The following is a 26,108-nucleotide window of genomic DNA, read 5'->3' as shown; positions in this document are numbered from 1 at the left end:
CCAATTGGTTGAATCCACTATGATCCCTCGTGACTTGTTGCTCAAAAATTATCTGGCTCATTATTAGGTTGTTTTCCCCTTCCCAAGGAGCCTTGCATATGGGCCCCATATAACTCCTTTGATCTCATAAAACTGCTAGCAGTTTGGCAATATTTCAACTGCCTAACCCAGTGTCGTAGGATTCTTTATAGTAGCAGGAGCATTGGTCTTAGGATCAGAGAATCTTGTTTCCAATTCTAGCTTCTGCATTTCTGAATTGAATGACCTTGGATAAGTGACTCCAATTCTCTGAGGCTGCTTCTTCACTTAGCTGAGGTACCGATTACCTCTCAGAATTACTTGGAGAAAAGTGTTTTGTGATGTTGAATGCAATAATATATAATTGCTTTTATTAGAGAAAGAACACTAGCATGGCCACACTACTGCCAACCATCAGTGTTCTCTCTCTCAAACTTTCCAGTAGTAAATTAGTTTGTATTTTTATTCACTTGTGTTTATTTTATTTATTCATTTGTATTTATTTCATATGTACTACTTTATGTTTTTTCTTGTTCTGTAGCATTGTTTCTTTGTATTTGTACCTCAGGGTCCAAGACAAAATAATGAGCATTAATAACTGCTTATTAAATATCTGGACAAGGAACCAGAAAGACTTGGTTTGAGTTTATCTTGTCAGTCTCTAATATTGTCATCTTTATCTGAACATTCATTCCTTTGTTGGTTGAAGATAATAGTATCACACTATCTCATAAGTTGTTATGAGAGAAATTTCTGAAAATCATAAAACAAATTAAGCAGAAACTATTTTTATTACTTATATTTTGGGAGTAGGTACTGACCCACTCTTCTCCACATGGATTTCTCTGCCATGCCTCAACAGCCTTCTCATACCAGAAGATACCCTCACTCCTATGGCCTTATACTCTGAAAGACTCCTCCACCCATCATGCCCACCCTTCCATTGGTGAATTCCTCCTGGAAAATTCACTTTGAAGAAGTGTCAATGTCAACTATGTTCACTCCTTCATCCTTTTTTTTAAAATTGTTTTTTCTTTTCTTTTTTTTTCTTCATTATGTCATTCTTGCCCTGGTTCTGCTTCTGGTTCTCCATACTTCTCCACTACTTCTCCCTGCTTTTTCAGCCTCTTTTTAAAATATTTTCTTCTACCATTAGAATAGAAGCCCCCTGAGGGCAGGGCTATCTTTCTTTTTGTTTAGATTTGTATTTACAATGCTTAGCAAAAATACATATCAAGTCCTTAATAGATACTTTTAGGCTTGATTGTAGCTCAAAATAGTATATGGTGCTATTCCCACTGAGATTATAAATTCAAAATCCCTTTTGGGATTTTGGACCAGTTAACTTTCTCCTAACAGAGCACACTTAAAGATGGACTATAACTTGTGGCCATCATTCTTGTAAAAAATAAGTTGTTTTTTTTTTTAAAGAAGAAAGAGCATAGAACTTGAGTACTGAAGATCTGTGTTTGTATCCCAACTCAGTGACCTATTATTACTTTTGTGACAGGACTACAAAGGTGGGAAGCTTTGTCTCAGACTGTAAGTCAATTAGCATTTACCCTCTCCCAGTTTGAGTTTCCATATCCATAAAATGGAATAACAATATTTGTATTTCCTTCTCCAAAGGATTGTAGTGAGGGAAGTGCTATAGAGTTGTGAATTCCTTTCCTCTCTTCCTTTCTCCTTTCTTTCTTCCTTCCCCCTCCTCTCTCCCTCCTTTTCTTCTTTCCTTCTTCCTTCCCTCTGCCTCTCCCTCTTTTCCCTCCCTTCTTCCTTCCTTCCTTACCTCCTCCTCCTCTTCTTTCTTTCTTTCTTTCTTTCTTTCTTTCTTTCTCTCTCTCTCTCTCTCTCTCTCTCTCTCTCTCTCTCTCTCTCTCTCTCTCTTTCTTTCTTTCTTTCTTTCTTTCTTTTTCATTTCTTCCCTCCCTCTCTTCCTTCCACTCTAGCAGCTGTTGATCTAAGTAAATAGCAAGAAATAGAATTTGGACTCAAAACCCCAAGACTATACTATCATGTGAATGAGGCCCTATCCCCATCCCCCTCATTCCCCATCCTCTCCATTCCAGCAAATATGCCTTCCTGGGAAAGTCAGCTCCTTGAAAATAGAGTATTTTATTGCCAGTGAATCAAAACTTCAAATCACAGAGTCCTCAAGAGCAGAAATGTAAAAGACAACTGGGCTGCACAACCCACGGTCCTCTTCTGCTGTAGATTCTCATTCCCTGTTGATTTATAGCAGTTGGGCTGCCCGCGATATTTTAACTATGCCTTCAGGGTAGGCTGCAGGACTGACCTCTGATTGTTCCCTTTTTAAAATGTAAAACTCAGAAGATGTTTATGAACAAATAAACCTGCTGGAAACTGGGTGCTTAACAAATGCTGCATCCTGGAAGTTTCCTCCCCCCCAAATGTAAATATCCACATTAAATGCTACAGCTTCCTGAAATAGCAAGTCTCCAAAAGCCCAAGTTTTATTCAGAGACCTCTTTATCGCCCCTGCTTTATTTCCAATGACATAGATTCAGAAACCTCTGTTAACATCCTTCTCCAATGACTTTAGGGTAGCCTCTAAGTGACCAAAGGTTATCCCTGGGGGAGTAAAAATTTTGGGAGGTACTACCAAGTTGAAAGACCAATTTGAGTCTAAGCCTGGAGATAGAAGGTTAGTCTGGCATCTGAGGACCTTTCTAGGGGTCACACTTTAGGACGGTTGTGACGAAGTTAAAAAGTCTCCCATGGAAGGTGATTGGGACCACCAATAATAGCCTTGAGATTAAGTCAAAAGTAGGATCGGAAATACAAGGAATTCAGATTGCTTATCTCAGAGAAGAGAACTCTGAGAGGACCCAATAGCTGACTGCAAGTATTTGAGGGCTATGTTGTGAAAGAAGAGTCAGATATAATCTGCTTGGGTCCAGAAGGCTTAACTAAGAATAAGGGGTGCAAGTCACAGGGACACAGATTTAGGTTTGATATAAGGAAAAGACTTCCTGAGGCACCTCAGGAGGTAGTGAGGCTATCTTTCTTGAGATATAGTCTAAAGGTAGCTGGTAACGACTACTTGTCAAGAGCAAACTTGATCTGTCACAGGCTGGGCTAGTTGATTTCTGAGTTCTCTTTTAACCCTAAGACTGACTAGTCTAGTGGAGTACAAAGACCCATCACTCAAAAAGTTTGACCAATGGGAAAAAAATTTTTTGTTCCTAGACATACCTGAGAACCATCCACTAAGGTGCAAGGGAATCCAATGGGGTTTGAGCAGACAAGATAGCCATAGGGATGAATGTGCTGACCTTTGGAAGTACAGAAGAAGACTGAGCAATAGAAAAGTAAATACCAATCTTAACTGCTTGTTTGTGTGAATCTAAAGAGTCTGGTAGTTCTACTGTGTTACATCTTTTAAGACCCTCAAGCTAATTCGGACTACTTTCCTGTTTATATTGCTTATAGTCGCTGTTCCAGGCAGCCTGTCTTGTTATTTATTCCCATTATGGAATGTTTCTCTCTCCTTTATGTCTTTGCATTCATGGCCCCTAAGGTCTGGATCTACCAAGTCTGGTAGAATTCTTTGCTTTTTTTCAAAACTCAGCTCAGGTGACAAAGCACCTCCTGATGGGTAGCAAAGGTTAGTTGATTTTGTATCAAACTCCTCACCTGTTATATTTCTGTCACCTTATTTCAGGCCTTCATCACAATATCACCTGCCCTTTAAAAAAAATAGCCTCCTGAAAGGCTCTTTGCTTCTAGTCTTTCTCTTAGGGTCACTAGGTGGTGCCATAGTGTAGAGAGTACTGGACCTGGATTCAAACTCCTCTTCCTGAGTTCAAATCAGCCCAGACATTTACTAGCTGTGTGACCCTGGGCAAGTCACTTAACCCTATTTGCCTCAGTTTCCTCATCTGCAAAATGAACTGGAGAAGGGAATAGCAAAACATTTCAGGATATTTTCCAAAGAGTTAGACATGATTGAAATGACTGAAAAAAAATCTTATTGTGCAATTAATCCTATTATAAAACTGACTCAAAAATAATTCTTAATTCTCATTTCTGAGCACATCAATCCTCAACTTAATAAAACTTCATTGGTTTCTCATAGGATGACCCTAGGATTTAGAGCTAAGAGAAACCATAGAGGCTAACTAATCTATTTCCCTTGTGCTACTCGTACTGTTTCATTTTCCAGAGTTGTAATAAATTGAGTTAATCGATATAAAATACTATATTATTATTTTCATTTTGCAGATAAGGAAACTGAGGTCAGAAACATTTAGTGACTACACCCAAGATCACATAGTGAATGGAAGAGCTAAGATTGAAATGCCATTCTACTGTTTCCAGAGTTTATTCTATTACACAAGAGTTACCTGTGAAGTAAAACTGTAATTAATTGTCTTTATACGTTTCAAGGGCCATGCAGATTCATTATTTTTTTTTTTCATTATTTTTTTTTTGATCCTCACAGCAACCTAGAGAGCCTGGGAAATGTTTTTTTAAATTATTCCAATTTAACAGTTGAGGAAATTGAATTTTAGAGAGATTAGTATTTTGCCCAAGGCTTTTTTGACACAGTAGATTGAGTTCTGACTCTGGAATAAGGAGGACCCAAGTTCAAATGTGACCTCCAACACTGCCATTTACTAGTTGTGTGATCTTGGGCAAGTCACTTAACCCTGATTTCTCTGCCTCTAGGGCTATCTCCAGTTGTCCTGATTCATAACTGACCACTACTGGACCCCGATGATTCTGGAGGAGAAAGTGAGTGACTTAGCACAGCATCCCTCCCTCAAATCCAATCCCCATGCTTGTCATGGCATCACTTCCCTGATGTCATGGACTTGTTAAAAAAAATGAAGGTCGAACATCATCATCATCATCATCATCATCATATAGTTCATAAATTGGTAGAACTGGCATTTGTGTGTTATTATTTGCTTCTGAAGTCAGTGCTCTTTCCATTCCATCATGGCAGTGATGATCCCTGTGAGCCTATCTGCCTCTTCCTGCCTCCTGTCTGTAAGGATCTGATTGGTACTTACCTGACTTATCCTATTCTCCTTCCCCCACCTTCCCCACATGGGATATATATCTTTCAGATGAATCTCCAGTGTTATGACCTTGTTGGGTCCATGACAGATTATGTCTCTTTGGCAGAAAACTAGCCAAAAGCAATTCTTCCCCTTCATCCATACCAATTTGCTCACTAGACATATATCATTTCTCTTTAAATCATCTCAAAACTTCCTAGTTCCTCCTTCCTCTCCCATGATCCAGTTCCAGTCATTCTTTCTAGTCCTATTTTCCATTACTTCTTCTAATGTGTTCTAGACTTCTGCTGCAATGGGCTCTTACATGTCCCCTCAGTTTGACATAATATCTCCCATCTTCCTACATTTATGTGAGATTCCCCCTCCCCAGTGTCTGGAATTCACTCAATCCTCATTATTACCTTCCAAATTTCTTTTCTTTTCCTCAACACTTCATGAAGCACCTTGGATTTTTGTTTGTTCTTCAATGTGCCCTTTCATTAGGCTATTAAATTCATCTGCATGCCATTCTTATCATGCCTGTTGCCCCTTATTAGCTCTTTGAGGTCAATACAAACAACCACAAACAAACTGTTATCATTGCATTTCCAGCATCTGATTGTACCTTGCACATAATAGACTTTAAATAAATAAGGAATAAACATTTATTGGGGTATATTAGGTGTTAAAGTATGTTACATATCTCATCATAATGGTACCTACCTTGTAGGGTTATTATCAGGACAACACTTCTGCAAAACAGGAACTGCTGCTATCCATATTTTAGAGTTGGGGAAACTAAAGCAAACAGATTACTTGTCCAGGGTCAGACAGCTGCTAAATGTCTGAGGTCAGATTTGAGCTCAGATGTATCTAACTCCAGACCCGGAGTACTGTGCCACCTGAATGAATGCCTACCACAATGCTGGGTATCAGACAGAAAGATAAGAAATTATAAGGACCTAGGATCTTAACTCTAGAGTCCTCAGAGATCCTTTAATTTGATGTGTGAGGAAAATGAGGTCCAGGGATGCAAAATGGCTTGTCTACTCAAACAGTGGTGTCAGAAGTGTGATTTCAGGTCCTCTTGCTCTAGTGTTGTGCTCTTTCTGCTGATTTATCAAAGATAATTATTTATTAAATATCCTCAAGGTGGATACTCCCAAGTTGCTTATCTGACAGGCTATAGAACCATAAGATTTAACTGGGGGGCATGAAATGCAATTAAATGGAGAGGCTTCTGGGTGAGCAAAAGCAAAAAGAAGCACTGAACTTTCTGGCAACAAGGTCACCTTTTCTTGTCCATGCAGAGGCCCTCATTCCGATTTTTATGTAACATTATTTTTCCAATGACATGCAAAGGCAGATTTCAACATTTGTCCATTTGCAAGTTCATGCGTTCCACATTTTTTTTACCACCCTTCTTTCCCTTTCCCTTCTCCATGGTGGTGAACAATCTAGTAAAAATTGCACGTGTACACTTTTATTTAATGAATTTCCATATTAGTCATATGGTAAAAGAGGAATTAGAACAATAGGAAAAAAACCTCAAGAAAGAAAGAAAACTTCTCATTCACATTTACAGTTATGATTACTAACTCTGAATTTCCCTCTTTGCTATCTTCTCCCATTTATACCTTTCTCTTTCCTTTTTTCTTATCTCTCCTCTCCAATACTTTGATTTTGATTGCTGCCTCTCTATTAGCCCTTCTGTCTAACATTCCTTTTCCATTCCTTTTTCCTTTTTCCCTTTCCCTTTCCATTTACTTTTATTTTTTATTTTCCTTTAATCAGTTCCTTCTCCCCCCCCCCCACCCCAAATTTCCCTGTGGAGTAGGATAAATTTTTAAATCCAGTTAGAAATGTATCTTATTCCCTCTTTGGGTCAAATCTGTTGAGAGTAAGGTTTACTCAGTGCTTACATCCTTCCTTAATTCCCTCTACTTTAATAATAATCTTTGTGCCACTAAATGTGATGTTATTTATCCTCTAATGTCTCACCTTGTCCTGGTATATCTTTCTTTTCATGTCCTGATTGCTTTAAACTTTTCTTGTATTGCCAACCTTTAACAAGATATACTCCTTTTATCTGTTCTGATAGCAGTACGATTCTCAAGGGTTGATTGATTGATGTATAAGCAAATTATCTCATAGTCACTTCATAACCCATAGCCTCTGTCCAAGTACTCTCCTCAACTGTCCCATTAGAAATTCAAGTTCTCAAGAGCCATAATTGTCATCAAATTATAATCTTTTTATATCACACCCTTTTTCCAAATTCACTCTATAGAAATGTAATCTTTATTAGCTAAAGTATCATGAAAAGCAAAATCACCCAAGAGTTAAAAGTTGGTCACATATCAATAAATTTACATGCATGTCCTTTGTTTAATATGTTCCTTTTAGTTGTCCTAAGAGAGATACAGTTCTCAAGAGTTAACTAATATCCCCCCCCCGTTTACCTTTTTACACATCACTTGAGTCTTATATTTGAAGATCAAATTTTCTGTTCAGTTATGGTCTTCTTATCTGTTAAGTTTGAAAGTTCTCTATTTCACTGAAAGTTCATCTTTTTTGGGAAAATGATCAATGATAGGGAGGTTATAGGAGGATTGGGACCTTAATGCATTATTGGTGGATATAATTGGTGGAAATAATCCAACCATTCTGGAGTACAATATAGAACTATGCTCAAAAAGCAATAAAAATGATCATACCTTTTGATCTAGCAATACCAATATTAGGCCTATATCCAGAAGAAATCATAAAGAAGGAGAAAAATCCTACTTGTTCCAAAATATTCATAATAACTCTTTTTTGTAGTGGCAAAGAATAGGACATTGAAAGGATGTCCAACAATTAGGGAATAGTTGAACAAGGTATGATATATTAATGTTATGGAGTACTATTGTTCTGAAAGAAACAACAAATGGTCAGACTCTAGAGAAACATGGAATGAATTATAGGAACTGATGCTGAGGGAAGGGAGTAGAACCAAGAGAACATTTTACATATTAATAGCAACATTATGAGTTAATCAATCTTGACCTATGTAGCTCCTCTCAGCAGTTTAGAGAGCTAGGACAACCCTGGAGAACTATTATGGATAATATTGAAGAAGAAAAACAAAACAGAATAACCCTTCAGAATCAGAATGAATACTACATTCACTTTTTCAAAATTTATCTTATGTTTTTCTTTCCTATTCCATGATTTTCTTTCTTTTCTCTTAGTCCTAATTCCTCATACAGAAAATGAGAAAATTTCTCATACAGAATCTGTAAACATGTTGAGCACAAATGTATATATGTACAATGTTCACCAGGCTGTTTGGAGAGGGATGGGAATGGAAGGTGGAAGAAAATTTTGTAACTTATAAATATGAATAAGCATGTGGATGAATGTTGAAAAATTTTCATAAAATGTAATTGGAAAAATAAAATATCAACTGTGAAAAAACTCTAGGGGTGGATAGGTGGTGCAGTGGATAGAGCACTGGCCCTGAAGTCAGGAGTGCTTGAGTTCAAATCCGGCCTCAGACACTTAATAATTACCTAGCTGTGTGGCCTTGGGCAAACCACTTAATCCCATCTGCCTTGAAAAAAACTAAAAAAAAAAAAGAAAAAAAGAAAAAACTCTATCTTTTCCCCTGAAAGAATATGCTAAATTTTGTTTAGTGGTTGATTCTTGGTTTGTAATCCAAGCTTTTTTGTCCTCTCTATTATCATATTCCAGGCTCTCTGATCCATTAATCTTACAGCTGATAAATTCTATGTAATCCTGACAGTGATTCCCTGGGATTTAAATTATATCTTTTTGACTGCTTGCAGTATTTTCTCCTTTAGTTGAGAATTCTGAAATTTGGCTACAATATTCCTTGGAGTATTTCTTTGGGGATCTCTTTCTGGGGTGCCTGCTGAAGACCTGAAAGGATTATTTTATCTTCTTGTTCTAGGATATTAGGGAAGTTTTCCAAGATCATTTCTTGCATGATATTGTCCAGGCTCCTTTTCTGATTGTGGTTTTTGGGTAGACCAATAATTAGTAAAGTGTCTCTTCTGGATCTGTTTTCCTGTTTGATCACTTTTTTCCCTTAGAGATACTTTACATTTTCTTCTCCTTTTTTTAATTTGATGGAATCTTGGTGTGTCATAGAGTAATTCACTTTTATTTGTCCAATTCTAGCTTTTAAGGTTTTATTTCTTCAGTTTAGCATTTTTGTTTCCTTTTCCAATTGGTTTCAGGTAGTCAATTTTACTTTTAAAATTATTGTTTTCTTCAGTTAATTTTTCTTGATTCTGCAGCATGACTCATTTCTTGTCTCCATTTTGCTTTTTCCTCTCTTTTTTGGTTTTTAAAATTTTTTTTTGAACTCTTCTAAGAGGTGTCTTTAGAACTGAGATCAGTTCATCAATCCCTTTGAGACTTCATATGTAGGCAATTAGGTATGGTTTTTCTCTTTTGAGATGGTGTTATCACCCTTATCAGAATAGTAGGTGTCAATGGTTAATGCTTTTTTTCCCCTGGTCATTTTGTTTATAGTCTCAAAATTTTTTGCTGTCTTCCCAGTTTTCCAGCTTACATTGGGCTATATCCCCCCTTTTACCCACATCACAGATATTTTTCTGAAGTTTCTCCAAGATACCTTGCTAAATAAGTTCTTTCACTTTTTTTGGTGAGCTCTGCTACTTTAGGATCCTTTTGGAGGCTTAATTCAAAGATGTTTCAGGCTCTTGTATCTTTTTAATTATGCCTTAATAACTTTGCCTCTGCATCAGTGTGGCAAAATTTCTGGGCTATTCTGGGCCTCAAAAAGCTCAACACAACGCTAATGATAGTTAAGATTATATTGTATTTTAAGAGTTGCAGAGCTTTTTCTCATTTACCCCCACAACCCTGGAAAGTAGAATTTATTATTTCTTTATGGTGTGAGCGAGAAACTCAAGCAGGAAGAGGCAAAGTAAGTTACCCAGTATCAGACAACCAGAGTAAATTTCTGAGACAGGATTTGAATTCAGATTTTTCTGACTTTTGACTTAAAATCTAATCATCTACCTACTATATCACTTCCCTGCCTATTCAAGCACCTCCAGTTCATTTTACAGATGAAGAAATTGAGGCAAACAGGGTAAATTACTTACCCAGGATTATATAGCTAGTATGTGTTTGAGCCATGTTGAACTCAGAAAGATGAGTCTACCTGACTCCAGACCCAGTGCTCTATCCACCCAGATATCTGATGACTTATATAAGATAGCAAAAATAATAAGGAATAGATAACCTTTAATCTAGGCCTTCTGTTCATTTTGACATATTGAACCCTCATGGAGCTCAATGACAAAAAGAATGCCTCCCCCCAATCCACCCCAATATTTATAGCAAGATTTTGTGTATGTTCCAAAAACTGGAAACAAAATAGATATTCATTAATTGGAGAATGATCAAACAGGTAATATTACATCAATTTAATAGAACATTACTGAGTGAATAAGACAACTATAAAGAGGCATGGCAAGGCTGTCATGAACTGCTGTAGGGGGAAGAAAGAAGAACTAGGTAAATGAGTTTTACTATAACTACTGTACTGCAAATGGAAAGAATTGCAACCACAAAAAAATTGAAGTTGATTGTCCTGAAATTATGATGAAGTTTGACCCCAATAGAAGATGCACAACAAGGATCCTCAGTTTCTTTGCAGAGGTGTAGAGGCAAGGAATAGATAGAATATTGCAAATGATGTCTTACATTTTCTTGCTAAACCCATTTCCTCCCTCTTTTTTATTTCTGTTCTTTTTTTGCAAGGCAATAGGGTTAAGTGACTTACCCAAGGTCACACAGCTAGGTAATTATTAAGTATCTTAGGCTGGATTTGAATTCAGGTTCTTCTGAATTCAGGGCCAGTGCTCTATCACTGTGTCACCTAACTCCCCTCTTTTTTATTCTTTATTATAATGAATATCTCTCTAGGAGGGAAAAAAATAAATTGTGGGAAGGATGCTAGATTTAGAATCAGAGGACCTAGGTTTAAATTTTGATTCTACTACTTATTTCCAAATTTACTTTGGACAACTCATGTAACCTTTTTTGACTTTAGATTACGCTTTTGTAAAGTTGAAATGAGGTTAGACATGTTGAATTTTGAGGTGCTTTTTAGTGCTAATTCTATTATCTCATATTATAAACAAATTTTTATTTTAAAAAATAATACCAAAATTTCTCCCACCAAATTAATAGTACTGACTTATATTCAGGATCTTGCTTTGTTTTTAGAATTTTATTCATTTTCAGAATTCTAGAACAAAATTTTAGCAGGTCCAGGAAGCCATATTGGATAGAATAGATATTCTACCAATCTGTGATTTAGAAAAGTCACTCAAATGCAGGCTATTATCTGTCTTTGATTATGTGGCATGGCCACATTTTCTTTTTCTGATATGAAGATTCAGGAAATTAAAATTTCTACTCATAAGGATTCAAGGAATTATCTTTGCAATTATTTATAATAAGTTTTAAGCAATAATAATGAAATTATCAGTTAATTTAATGTAACCCGCTGGATTAAATCACCAAAGAGATTTATATGCTATTGTAATAGCTTTAGCAATAATGAAATTAAATCCAAAAGCTTCATGGTTTTGGCAGCTCTGAAAACTTTTTTGATCACCTGCACAAATTCCCACTTCCAGGTAGACGTCATCTGTCCCTAACTATTTTAGTTAGTTATGAAGGGATAATAGGAGTATATTTGGTGTTTCTTTTTCTTAATGATATATCATTAATCTGAATTCTACTTTTACTTAACAGAAAGCAATTTTCTCTAATAATAGTAATAACTCACATTTCTATGGCAATTTTGGCTTACAAAGTGCTTTTCTCTCAGCAACCCTAAAGGGAAGCATTATGATGTCCATTTTACAGATGTGGGCATTATAGTCACAGAGAGGTAAAGCAACATGACCTCAAGAACAAAGGGTCAGAGCCAAAATTCAGTTCAGATTCCTTTCTTCCATGCCACATTGTTTATCAAGCATTTTATATACTTTGTATCTCCTTTTAGTTTTAATTAATACTATTTCTAGGAACATTCAATGCTAGCCTGATTGAGAAAATATTTCCTTTTTGGATTTTTTTGGCATCTGAAGATTTGATGAACGACATATACATCCAGCCCTGTGGACAAGATGTAGAAATATCAGCTGGATGGTTGGATAGCTCTGGGGATTCATGGTTGTTTGAGTGATTAATGGAGTCACATCATTGGAAGAGGTCTCTCTAACGACTCAAGGCAATCTCTATCCTTGATTCTGTCCTGTTCAACATTTCATCAATGACTTTGATCCATAGCATGTTAGAAGTGGAAGGAACTTAGAGTTCATCAAGTTTAATCCTTTTATTTTACAGATAAGGAAATAGAGGTACAAGGATGATGAGATATTTATCACAGGTAGATCTAGGATTTGAACATGGGTTCTCTGACTCCAATTTAGTACTCCCTCTGCTATACTCCACGGTCTCATAGATAACATACTTGTTAAATTTTTTAAATGTCCCAAAAGTTTAAAATGATAATTGATATGACTTATGACAGAATGAATCATAAACAGAATTTTAATAGACTAGTAGATCAACTTTAACCAGTTGAAATTAAATTGTGATAAATATGGTTTGACACAAGTTTAAAAAAATCAATTTTATAAGTGTAGGATGGGAGAGTGCTCTCATGTCAAAGTTTTTTGAAAAAGACATTGATGATCTTGGCAGAATGTAAACTCACTATTATTTAGTACATTGATGTCATTGCTGAAATTTTTTAAAAGGTAATTGATTATAGGCTATATAAATAGTAATAATATATATATATGAAACATATTTTATGCACAGTATTTTTGGATCCTCTGATCCTCATTGTAGATCTTGACAGAGAATTGGACCATGTACAGAGCACATTGATGTTCAGGTTTGGAGAGACCTTACAGATCATCATGTTCAGTCTGTTTCTTCTTAGGAGTCCCCTTACAAGAGCTGATGGGCAAAGAAGGCAGGTTGAAACATACACACACACACACACACACACACATGCATGCATGCACATATATATTTATATACACACACACATTCATAGATACATGCCTCTTTATGTCTCTTTGTGACGTCATGGACCATAGATTATCAATATCTTAAGGATTTTCATGGCAAAGATATTACAGTGGTTTACCATTTCTTTCTCCAGTGGATTAAGGCAAACAGAGATTTAAATGACTTTCCCAGGATCTCAAAGTTAGTGAGAGTCTGAGTCTGGATTTGAATTCAGATCTTCCTAACTCTATCTGTCTTCTCACATAGATACATATAAAAGAAGATGAAATTAGAGTATAAAATACTTTGCAACCTTAAAGTACCTTATAGATCAGTTATTGTTGTTAATATATCCTACAATTACATTTTTTTAAAATTTCAGCAATGATATTAGTGTGTTAAATCGTAGTGAACAAACATTCAGCTAAAGCCACCAGGTGTTTTTCATATTGACAAGGAAGCATTTTCCCATCCTCCACTTGTAAAATTAATTTTTTAATCTATGTGAAAATATTTGTACTAGATTCATTTCAACTGGCCATTCTATATCTAAATATGAATATATATGCTATATATAAAGCAACAATTATAGGTATATGTACACTGGATGTGGTCAATGTGTGAATTTGTTTTGTTTGTTTTCTTAGTATCAGGGTATTAGGAAAGAGAGAATGTAGATTAGCAATGATTGAAAAAAATTTTTTTTTATATATTCACTCTATATTCAGAATATATTTGGAGACCTCCAGTGAGGGTAAGCCTGCTACCTACTGAGGCTATCTAGTCTACTTTGGGCAGCTCAAGTTATTAGGAAGTTTATATCAACTCTAAATTTGCCTACATGCTGCTTCCACTCTTTGTTCCTGATTCTACCCCCTCCTCACACTTTCTCTAGGTTGAGAATTGGTGATGCAATGGATAGATTCTTAGGTGTGGGATAAGGAAAAGCTGAGATCAACTCTGACCTTAGACCCTTACTAATTGTGTGACTCTGGGAAAATCCCTTAACCACTGTTTTTCTCAGTTTTCTCAATGGTAAAATGAAAATAATAACAGTACCACCTACTTCTCAGACAAGGATTAAATGTGATAATATTTGTAAAAAATATTTAGCACAGTTCTTGACTCTGTATAAATCCTGGTTTCACGTGCATTCCAATCTTTCAAATATTCAAAAGCATTTATTGAATTTTCTTTGTTTTCTCTTCAAAAAAGTAAAAGGAAAGTTTCTGGAAGACACTTGAGAAATGTTTCCTCGGGACAGCTAGGTGTCTAAAGCACCCACCCTGGAGTCAGGAGTACCTGGGTTCAAATTTGATCTCAGACACTTAATAATTAACCTAGCTGTGTGGCCTTGGGCAAGCCACTTAACCCCATTTGCCTTGCAAAAATCTAAAGAGAGAGAGAGAGAGAGAGAGAGAGAGAGAGAGAGAGAGAGAGAGAGAGAGAGAGAGAGAGAGATGTTTCCTTAAGTCACCAGGAGAATGTTCCTAGTATGGGAAAGCTTTTAAAATATTATTACTTAAAATGTTTTTGTAATTCATAGCATACTGATTCTTTGAACCAGGAAGAAATTCTAAAGTTTCATGCCTTCCAAAGACAATGTCTTCAGAAATGTTGTTGGCTATGTGACTCATTAGGGAGAGAGAGTCTTGACTTGGGAATGAGGAGACCTGAGTATTAGTGTTTGTTATCCATCTGATCTCCTACAGTTAAGCTTCCCTCTCTGAATCTCAATTTCCTAATTATTAAAATAAATTGTCTGTGAGGGAGTAGGAGGGAGATAGGGCAGATTTTTGTTGATTGAAAAAAATTAATTAAAAAATAATTGAGTTGAACTAAATAATTTCTAAGATTTCTTTCAGCTCTAAAAACAGATAAACAAAGAAAAGCAATCCTCAAAACCAAAAGGTCTTTCTGTCACCGGGTCAATATTTACTCAGAATTACTGAGGATATTTAAAAATTTTAAATCTAAGAAAGCAAAAGATATAATTGTGACTCACAAACTTCATGCAAAATTTAAATCATTCGTTGAAATAACAAGAGACCTAGAGTCTGTAGACAGAGATTATAGCTTTGGGTCTACTACTTATTAGATGTGTGACCTAGGGCAAGTCATTTTATTTCTCAGAATCTTAGTTTCTTTAATCTGAAAAAATAAAACAAGTTGAAGCAATTGGTCCCTAAACTCCCATAAACTCAGTTAGATTTTGGATCCTAATTTCAGCTCTACCTTTAGGTTGCTATGGTCTTGAGAACAACCTTCAAACCTCATCAGTAAAATGGGAAGATGGAAACTCACATTAACAAAGCACTTAAGTTCTTATCAAATGGCTCCTTCATAACAATCCCAAGAGACAGATAGTGCAAGAATAGATCTCAATATGCAGAGGAGGAAAGGTATCTTTAAGGGGATACTTGCCCAAGAAACTGAATGAGTAATTGGGGCTAGAACCCAGAACTTTTGTATTTTTTTTTTAGGTTTTTGCAAGGCAAATGGGGTTAAGTGGCTTGCCCAAGACCACACAGCTAGGTAATTATTAAGCGTCTGAGGTCGGATTTGAACCCAGGTACTCCTGACTCCAAGGCCGGTGCTTTATCCACTACGCCACCTAACCGCCCCAGAACCCAGAACTTTTGATGGTGAATATAGTAAAACCCTGAATAAACTCTTATCCTGTCTACCTCAAGAGTTGTGATGATTAAATGAGATGAAGTCAATCTTTCATTTTATAACTGTAAAGCACTATGTGGTCCCCCCCCCCCAAAGAAGCCTCATTGACCCCCTCCCCCATTTTTTGCCATTTGAAGTAGGGTGTCCTCATTTTGAGTTTTAGAGGTTACTAAATGTAAATCCCATGAATTCCATTTGACCATGAGTTGCTAGAGACCTAGATTAAGGAGAGGGATCCATAGATCCTTCCCGTTACTTAGAAGTAATTATAATTCAACTTTCAGGCAAGCCAGGTTCTTCCTGGTAGGTTATCAAAGACAGACCCCAGGATTTTTAAACTGGATGGGTAATTTAAAAATAAAAAGCAGAGAAGGAGCCTGACTAGAACATAGAAAAGAGTTCTGTGGATGCTTTCAGTTGAGTCTAGAACAAGTTTTTCCACTGTGTTAAGTCTGGTGGTGAAAATCACCAGAGACAGGTGGTATGGGGAGTGAAGGGTATGGGAACAGAGCAGTTTCATTAAGAAGGTAGCCCCAGGGGGAAACTCAGGTACAGCTGTTTCAAAGACAACCACCAATCAGTGCGAGAAAGGGCAAACAAGATGCCAATCTATCCATAGGGATTAACCAAGGGAACACAGAACAGAATCAGATGCCCCTTGGGAAGGAGTGGACCGAGGAGCAGTAACTCAGACAAGGTTGAACTTTTATAAATTCAGGGGGAGGTGGAAAGTGTGGAGGAGGGATGGATAAGGTTTTTGGCAGAAGTGCAGAAGTCTTTGGGGAATTCCTGGCACAATTATTCTCCTAATCAGAAGCAACCCCCGAGAAAGAAAAAAAAAGATTTCTCTCAAATGCCTGGAATTTCAGGTGAAGAGAAAACTAGTCCATTGAGAAAATAATAATCTGCCCACATATTTACTCCCTTTCAGATAACAATTATTTGTTTCTAGTGATGTCATTCCCCTCCCCCCTGCTTTTCACTGTCATCTTTTTCTTAGTTCTGAGTGACCCCAGAATAGTTTAAAAAATAATTTAAATAATAATCTTTAAAAATATATTTTGCTGCAACTGTAGTATTGTAAGCTGATCTCAGAATTAGGACTTGGGAAAACCTGAGTTCAAGTGAACCTCAGATGGTGTGACTCACTTAACTGCTCTTCCTCAGTTTCTTCATCTGTGAAATGAGATGGAGAAGGAAATAGCAAACCCACTCTAGTGTCAAGTAGCTAGTATCTAGTATCTCTATCAAAAAAAACCATGAAGAGCTAAACATGTTTAAATTGACTGAAATTTTTATAATTGAGGAAACAGAGTCAGATAACAGTAGTGAATTACTTGGGATTCATAGCTAGTGGCTCTTTGAGGCCAAATTTGAACTCAGATCTACAGCAATGCATAACTCTTGGGGGTAGCGTTAAGAGATTTATTCATTTGTGTTCTGGGATGGAATCTATACCTAGGTCTCTTCTGACTTCAGGTACCAAGTTTCTTTCTTATATACACACATACAATTATTTTATAAATTTTATTTTATTCCCTATGTTTCTATTAACTCATGGGCTAATATTGCCCATCTTTGGGATTCAGTTTCAATTTTTAATATGAGGATCCCTAGGGACCCTTGTAATAATGTTTTTTTTTTTCATGAACTCATAAGAGGAAATTGATAGTGTTTTACTTTTGGATGATTGTTTCTCTAAAGGAGGAATTAAGAGGAATGTATATATGTTCAGGAATTACTGAGGCATAGGTCAAATATTGCCCAAAAATTCATGTGCTTTCTGTTGGGTATCTAGTAGGAAAATAAAGGTTTGTCTGTGTATGTGGGGAAAGGGCTTCATTAAAAACATAGAAAATTATAGAAGTATCATAGGCTATTGAACTGAAATATACTTTTAAGTATTAGCAGTAAAGGGGATTTTAAACCCTCATTTTACAGAAGAGGAAACTGAGGCCCATGAAGTGAAATGATTTTGTCCAAAAAGCAGAGTGTGTCATCAGGGGAGTTAGAATGCAAGTGTAAGGTTATTTTTAGAAATCTTGACTTTTTAAAGAAAGTAACAGCCTAAGCTGCTCATATAATCCACCATGGCTGCAAGGCTGAAACACCGAGATAAGGTGGGAACATTATGAAATCCTACAAGTCTGCAAATTATGCAACCAAGATTATGCTTTTAAAAAATAGGAAGGTTGAATGAATAGCTGCATAATAGGAAGCATATTGGATAAGGAGATTTGCTTCTAGACCTGGCCTTGGGAAAGGTTGACTTTGGCTTCAGTTTCTTTGTTTGCAGGGGACAGGTAGAATTTCTAAGGGAAAGGCCAATAGCTGATCTAACTTCTAAAAGTTTATCAAATATAGGCAGGTCAGGATAATTTTGAAATAAGCATTTGGTGATTTGAGTCCCTCTGGGGTATCTTGTTCTCTTCTTGCAACCAAATCATGTTCCCCATGGACATGCAAACATCCTCTCTGCCACAAGAGACAAACTGATAGAGTTAAACCCAAGACAGGGATTCTGGATGTGGTTGAACCATTTACTAAATGTATGACTTTGATATAGTCTATTAACCCTTGCTAGCCTCAGTTTCTGTTGGGTGGGGACAGAACCTATGATTTCCTTGGTAAAGGAAATAATCATGTGAGAAAGCGTCCTTTACTAAAGAGCTCATCTCCTCTACAATCTATAGCATAAGAGGATTGCTTAAATAACTTAGAAGTTAATGACTTACTCAGGGTCACACTGATAGTATGTATATTAAGTAAGATTTGAACAGAAATCTTCCTAGCTCCAAGGAAGTCACACTTCTAAGTCACACTGCTTCTCTCTAATTATTTTAAAATTGAGTTCTTTTGAGAGGCCCCAACCACAGCAGTTTCTCCTAGCATCATTGGCTCCTTGAGGAGGACAAAAATTAATTATGCATTGGAACTCTTATATTTCTTAGAATGTCCCACCTGTGCTATTTGTCAAAAGTTGATATCGCCATATTGCTGCCATATTAATCTTCCTAAAAAATTCTTTTCACAATTTCCCTTTCTAGCACGGAGGCTCCTTTTGACTTGTCAGATAAATATCACACTTCTACCTTCACAACTCATCTCTACCCACTTAACCATCTCCCTATTTCCTGTCTATGAATTCTTTCCTGTAGTTTTTCAGTTAAATACACAGACACCCATGCATGAGTATACAAAGTCTCTGTATAAAAATATAAATACGTTTCTACATATAGGACCATGGGCAAGTCATTTATCCATTTTACTTTCCTAATTCTCACTTATAAATGGGAGCTGGACTAAGTGATTGGAGATATGGTCATACTAAGAATTGATAAACTGATTGATTTTTGGAAAAACATGGAAGAGTGAGATGAAAGACCCAAGAGAATGTTGAAAACTTTGAAGAGTAACTGTGAATGACTATTCTGAGTAGTAAAAATATTCAAATCACCATAAAGGACCTGTGAAGGAAGATGCTTTCTATTTCTAGAGAAGGAACTGATAAATAGAAGTAAAATACCATGGTTTTATAGATATAAATGTAGATATGTGTTTATATATATGTGTATATCCATAATTAAATGTATACATACACACATATAATCTCTCTCTCTCTCTCTCTCTCTCTCTCTCTCTCTCTCTATATATATATATATATATATATATATATATATATGGAGACAGCTTGGTACTTAAATACACCAAAATTAAAACCAAAAAAGACAAATATAGTCATATGAATTTTTTGCAAGATAATGGGGTTAAGTGGCTTGCCCAAGGCCACACAACTAGTTAATTATTAAGTATCTGAGGTTGGATTTGAACTCAGGTCCTCCTAACTCCAGGGCCAGTGCTCTATCCACTGTGTCACCTAGCCACCCTTAGTCATATGAATTTCACAGTTATAATAAACTGGACATAGAATCTTAGAATTGCAAGGGAAGGACTTTGTAAGTCATGTAGACCAGGGTAGGGAACCTCTGGCCAGCTGCTCATATTGGTTTGGTGTTACCAAGGCAGCTGCAGGCAAGATTTGAAATTCAGTTAATATGGGAGTTTTTTAGGAGTTAATTAATTAAATGTTTGACCAAATATAGCCTGCAAATGCTGTTATAGATATCCAAATGGTCCTTGGCAGAAAAAAGGTTCCCTACCCTTTATCTAACCAGGGTGTATTCTTTATAGGTTGTCTCTGATAAATGTTTATCTAGCTTCTATTTAGTGGGTTGGAACCTTTCTTTAAATTTTTTAAATTGTTTTAAATTTTTTTAATTTAAAAAAATTTAAATTTTTTTAAATTTTTAATTAATTTTTTTAAAATTTTAAATTTCCCCCCCTTAGATAGACCCAGAATTTATCTCATAGTTTTTATTCATTATTTCTGCTACTACTCTGAAGACAAACCTGATTTTTTCCCCTTTTGACAGGTCTTCAAATATGTGAACAGAATCATCATAAAACCCCTCCCCCAAAATCTTTTTCAGGCTCCAAATCCTCAATTCCCCCCAACCCATCCTCACCAAGCATGATTTCAAATCTCCTCAATATCTTGCTTATTTTAATAACTGGCATTTTTTTCACCTTAGGGTTTATAAAGTGTTTTAGAAGTGTTATCTCATTTGATCCTCATGACCCAATGACAGATGAGGAAACGAGGCAGTTGGTGATTAAGTAACTTGCTCAGAGCCACACAGTAAATTTCTGAGGTTGCATTTTTACTCGGATCCTCCTGAATATGAAGTCAGGATTCTGTCTGCTGTGGCAGCTGACTTTTTAATCCTCATTCCCCTTCTCTGGTTGTGCCCTAGATTGTTAATATGTGATGTGATCGGAGTAGAGGAAAATGGGATTATTGAGTCCTTAATTTTTACTTTTCTTTCTTTCAACTCTCATTCCAAATTTAGTCTCATCCTTAATGTATAGTTTATTTTTGAGTTCTTGGACTATCTTGGACTTGCTCCATGTAGCTTTTCACAATTGATCCTCTTAAGGTACTTAAAGAGAAAATAATAGGATCCTAGATGTAGTGAATTCAGAGGTGACCTGGTCTAATGCCTCCCTTTCCCAGTTGAGCCCAGAGATACATTTGTTTAGTGTCCCACAGGTAGACTCCAAATCTAGAACTCTTTCCATCATGCAAGGCTAACTCCTAGACTGACTCCTCAAACAGACAAAAACTAGAATGACAGAAGAGAGAACGAGAGATGGCTTTGGAGTTGAGATCATTGTTTCTTTCTACTCATGAGACCTTCATAGAGTCACTTAAATCCTGAGCTTCAGTTTCCTCCTCTGAAGAGACATAAGTATGATTCCCAATACTTCCTAACAATTTATCTGAGGGGACCATCGATGTGAGAGCCTTAGCTAATTCCCTAAATGGATTGGAAGGGAAAGCAGTTAGTCCATAGAAGAAATAACCTTCCAACAGTTTTAAATCTTAATTTATCTCTCCTCCCTCCCTTCAACTTTGATTTTAGCAACTGGAAGCCTTATTTCCTTGCCTTCTCTGGGGACCTCTCCCCTCCCTCCCCCCCACCCCAACTTCCTTTCCCTTCATCTCTTAGCTCCTGTAACTAAAGCAATGAATGTTGATTTTTAAAGAAAAGATCTACGTGCATGTAAATAAAAACAAAGACTTGGCATCTAAATTTCAACAAGAATGAAGAACCTTTCTGCATAGGCACCTGGGGAGAAGGTCTGACTACCCCACCTAGTCTTGTCACTATTCCATTATTGAACCAGCAAGTTGAGCCAGGTAAACCACAATGCCCCTTCTAACTATACTCCCCAAACAATTGCTCTCTTGATTTATATTCTCCCTTTCGTGAACAAACAAACTTAATCTGGTGGTTTCCTTATTGCTGACTCTTACTCCTGTCCCCTAACCAGGGCAGATTAAGGTTGGCGCATCCTTCAATCATTCTGAGATAAATATGGAAAACCTCTTTTCTCTCCTTTGAAAGTTATTCACTGACCACATGACCCCAAAGGAGGCCACTTGCCTGTGGCTCCAAGTGGGACATCTATTTGCCCTTCCCAGTTATTTGTGTGAGTGGCATATCCATTCCTGGGGCTGTTCATGCATTCATTATCTACATAGTAGGAAAATGGGGTATACTTACTGCCTGCTCATGGTCCCAGGGGCCAGAGAACTCAATCGGAGTCAATAAATCTTCAAAGGGACCTGCAGAAATAAGAGGAAATTGGTAAAGCCCATCTGAAATATTGTATTCTAATCCTTCTTTAATTGGAACAGTTGCTTTCTGTTAGAAAGGAATAAAGCAGCAGAGATTGGAGTAATTGATGAAATGGGAATCAATCAAGGTTCATAATTGGCTTATTCAGAGAGCACTAGGTGACTGTTTTTTTAAGCTGTCCTCTTTCTGTCAGTGTTAATGCTGTCTGCCTCAGGGACTTCACAAACACATATTGAGCCTGGTTTTCCCCTGTGAGCAATTGTGGGCTCCCCCTGGGTGCTGGGGACAGGTTGGGTCAGGCATTGCCTGCTCAGAAAAATCCACAAGGCCTCTGAGCAGAGCTACTCAGGCCTTTTATTTCAAAATATAACTTTGCTCCTTGCTAAACTTTATATTTTTGTAACATTTTTTTCCATGAGTTACCAGGATTCAGAGATGGACCTGACCATATGAGACCAATTCCTTACTCTCATGGCCATAAGGATATCGATGCTGAGAAAAAGGGTCTAGTAGGGCAGAGTGGAAATAGGCTTATAGTCAGGATTAGCTGAATTCAACTACTACTTTTGATACTTAGTAAGTGAAAGGATAAATCATTTAATTTGTATATGTCTGAAGATGTTGTTGTTCACTTGTGTTCAATACTTTGTGACTCCATTTGGGGTTTTCTTGACAAAGATGCTGGAGTGGTTTGCCATTTCCTTCCCCAGCTCATTTTACAGATGAGGAACTGAGAAAAACGGGGTTATGTGACTTGTCCAGGATCACACACCTAGTGTTTGAGGCCAGATTTGAGTCCAGTTGTGTCCAATACTTTGTGACCTCATTTGGAGTTTTCTTGGCAAAGATGCTGGAGTGGTTTGCCATTTCCTTCTCCAGTTCATTTTACAGATGAAGTTATGTGACTTGTCCAGGATCACACACCTAGTGTTTGAGGCCTGATTTGAGCTCAGGAAGATATCTTTCTGGCTTTAGGCCCAGCACTCACTTAGCTGCCCTATACCAGTGCAATAATAAGTCTTGGTATCCCCCCTGCCCCCCACACACACATTACAGGTGAGGAAGCAGGTTCCGAGAAATTAAATGATTTATCTAAGATCCCCTAGCTACTAAGTGTCTGAGATCAGATTTGAAATCCATCCACTAAAACCAATAAACCCTTTGAATTAACTGCTGAATTATAGACAGCTCTATGGCTTGGTAGCTTCCTACATACTCTCCCACATTATTTTAGTTTTGTGAGGTTGAGAGGACAGTAGGGAAGTATTACAGGGCAGAAGCTGAGATATTAGTCATCCCTATTTTACAGATGAGTATACCAACCAAGGCTAATGACCCAACCGCAGAGTACTGGAGAGAGGGTCTACTTTGGAGTCAGTTTCTGGATACCTTTTAAATATCATATTACGTAATGGTTGCAGATCTGTTTCATAAATTTTTCATGGGATCTTTCCTATATCAATGAAATCACAGTTCTGGGACACCTCCATCCTACCCTCTCCAATATAGCAGAGAGATTAACATTCATTCATTAGTTCATTCAATAAATATTTGTTAATTTGTGACTTGCAGAATTCTCTGCTAGGAAAAAAGTAAGATGCAGTCTCTTTCATTAAAGAACTTATAATCCAGGTGGAGCAACTATCATATAAATATCTTTAAAATTTTTTTTATTTATTTAAGGTAATGAGTTTAAGGGACTTGCCCAAGGTCACACAGCTAGGTAATTATTAAGTGTCTAAGGCCGCATTTGAGTTCAGGTCCTTCTGACTCCAGGGCCAGCATTCTATCCACTGCACCACCCAGCTGCCCCATAGATATGATACAAAATGGAATATAATGCATGATTTGATATGAGATGAGAGTACCATGAGATGTCCCAGGTGGAAGGACTCATTTCTGATGAGAAGACTCAGGGCAGGCTTTCAGGTTAGAGGATCTTATCTTAACAAGTGATACTGGAAAGAGGGTGTTCTAAGTTTGGGAACAGTATGAGCAAGGCATAGAGGCAGAAAAAAATCATAGGATGAAGTCCAGAGATAAGGAGGACAGTTTAGCCATGCAAAAAAGACTCGGAACCCAAATTCAAAAAGATTGGTTGGGACCAGATGCCAGAAGGCTTTGAGTGACAGTCTAGGGCATTTGGTGATAGCTATTTACCTGAGTTCAAGTCAGTCCTCAGACACTCGTTAACTGTGTTACCCTGGGTAAGTCTCTTAACCCTGCTTGCCTCAGTGTCTTCATTTGTAAAATGAATTGGAGAAAGAAATAGGAAATCATTCCAGCATCTTTGACAAGAAAAATCCAAAGAGGGGTCATAAAGAGTTGGACAAGACTGAAAATGACTGAATAATAACAAATTAATAAGATGAACTTTTGTTTCAGAGAAGAACTTGGGGTGGTTAAAGTTTTGGGTTAACAGGAATATGACATTTACAGGAAATAGTCTTTCCTCTGTACTCAGAAATAACTAGACATTGCTGCTCAATTCTGTATTTGTGCATTTTATAAAGGATGTGGTGAAACTGGACAGTGAATGAGAAAGAGTGATCAAAACTGAGTGCCCATAAAGTAAACAAAGTATAGGAGATACTGGGGACATTTCACTCAATTTGGTGGAATAGAAAGTTATAAAAGAGCCCATTGATGAGAAGAAAAATGACTCAACTCTTCTCCTATGGCAAAGATAATAAGAATCTATAAAGTGGAAAATGAATAAAGTGAAGGAGAGGACCAATATAATTTTTTTAAAAAGCCCACCATGGAAAAAGTGAAACAGTTGAAGTACCAGAAGCAATGCAGGTGGAAAAAAAGACTCACTGTCTTGGGTGGAGAAGTGGTAATTGGGGAGCCTATTATAAGACAGACTGGGCTGCTCTCCTTAGGTGAACATACTTAGTGGAAAGGATGGGTCAGAGTCAATGTTGTACTGGGAAAAAAATCAATCTGTGAGCAACATTAGATAATGGAAAAACACTGGACTTGAAGATAATATTTGGGTAAGTAAATTATGGGAGGTCAGAGCCTGAGGAGAAGGCAAGACCTAGAATAGAGAATATTCAACTTAGAAGGAAACTTAGGTCATATAGTTCAGTTGTTCATTATACAAAGAAGTAAAATGAGACAAAGAAATGGGAATGCTTAATTCATTCACTCATCTCAAAATCAGACCTTTTGCATCAATGGCTACAAAACTTTGTGCTAATAGAACCCAGATCAGTTAGAAATAGATGATGAAAGTCAGACTTTGTAGCTTAAAAACTGATAATCAGTTCTATAGTCATAGGGATGGTCTTCCATCCTTGCGGATGGTTATGCTTTATCACTAACTCAGTACCTGATTTTCCACCTGCTTCTCTCTTCTCCTGAATGGTCCCCCCCATTCTCTTGTTCAGTCATTTTTTCAGTTGTGTCTGATTCTTTGCGACTCCATTCAGGGTTTCTTGGCAAAAGGTTTCTTTGTCATTTTCTCCTCCAACTCATTTTTACAGATGAGGAAATTGAGGCAGGTAGGGTTGTGACTTACCCAGAGCTACGTAGCTAGTAAATGTCAGAGGCAAATTTAAATTTAGAAATATGGGTCTTTCTGATTCCAGGTCTGGCATTATATACTGTGCCACCTAGCTGCCCCTTTTCTAAACCTGTACCTTATTGGTACTTATGGAATGCCCTATATTATTGGTCTAATAGACTATTAGATGACAACTTTGCTTGTTGCCTCAACTCATCTCTTGACTGGAAGAACAAGGTCTCTCTGTTACTCTTTCCACCTTTTCATTCACTCAGTTGCTAAAGTAAGTGTTGTTAAGGCCAAGGTCATAGGTTCCAAAATTTTATGAGTCAATTAGCTTTAGTTAGAGGGAAAGCTCCAGGAACTCAAGGAGATATCTAGAACTCCACATCCACAGTGTTTGAAGGAGGTTAGCTTCATTGGTTAGGGTCACAGAACAGGGAGGCAAAGGCCATTGGTTTAAGTCCCATGTGGCCAGTTAATCTTGACTTGTTCCATAGCTGCAGGCTGCTCTCTTAAGATAGGGTTGATCAGTCTCTTCTATTCATTTAACCTCTATTTTTCAAATTAGAAAATTATAACCCCAATCTGACTTGT

General features: G+C 37.0%; 1 protein-coding gene across 6 annotated transcripts in view; it reads right to left on the bottom strand.

Annotated features, from left to right (window-relative positions):
• CLNK (cytokine dependent hematopoietic cell linker) overlaps positions 1–26,108 on the bottom strand; it is a 212,607-nt gene that overhangs the window by 174,814 nt on the left and 11,685 nt on the right. For all 6 annotated transcript variants that reach the window (XM_074229786.1, XM_074229788.1, XM_074229791.1 and 3 more), the window contains exon 3: positions 21,926–21,987. In XM_074229786.1, coding sequence (XP_074085887.1) covers positions 21,926–21,936 — 11 coding nt within the window. In that variant the 5' untranslated portion in view covers positions 21,937–21,987. The remainder of the gene's footprint in view (positions 1–21,925; positions 21,988–26,108) is intronic.

This window comes from Macrotis lagotis, chromosome 3 (assembly GCF_037893015.1).
Source record: "Macrotis lagotis isolate mMagLag1 chromosome 3, bilby.v1.9.chrom.fasta, whole genome shotgun sequence".
NCBI classification, from domain to species: Eukaryota; Metazoa; Chordata; class Mammalia; order Peramelemorphia; family Peramelidae; genus Macrotis; species Macrotis lagotis.
Note: the sequence above shows the minus strand (reverse complement) of the source record. Positions and strands in the feature narration are given on the sequence as shown.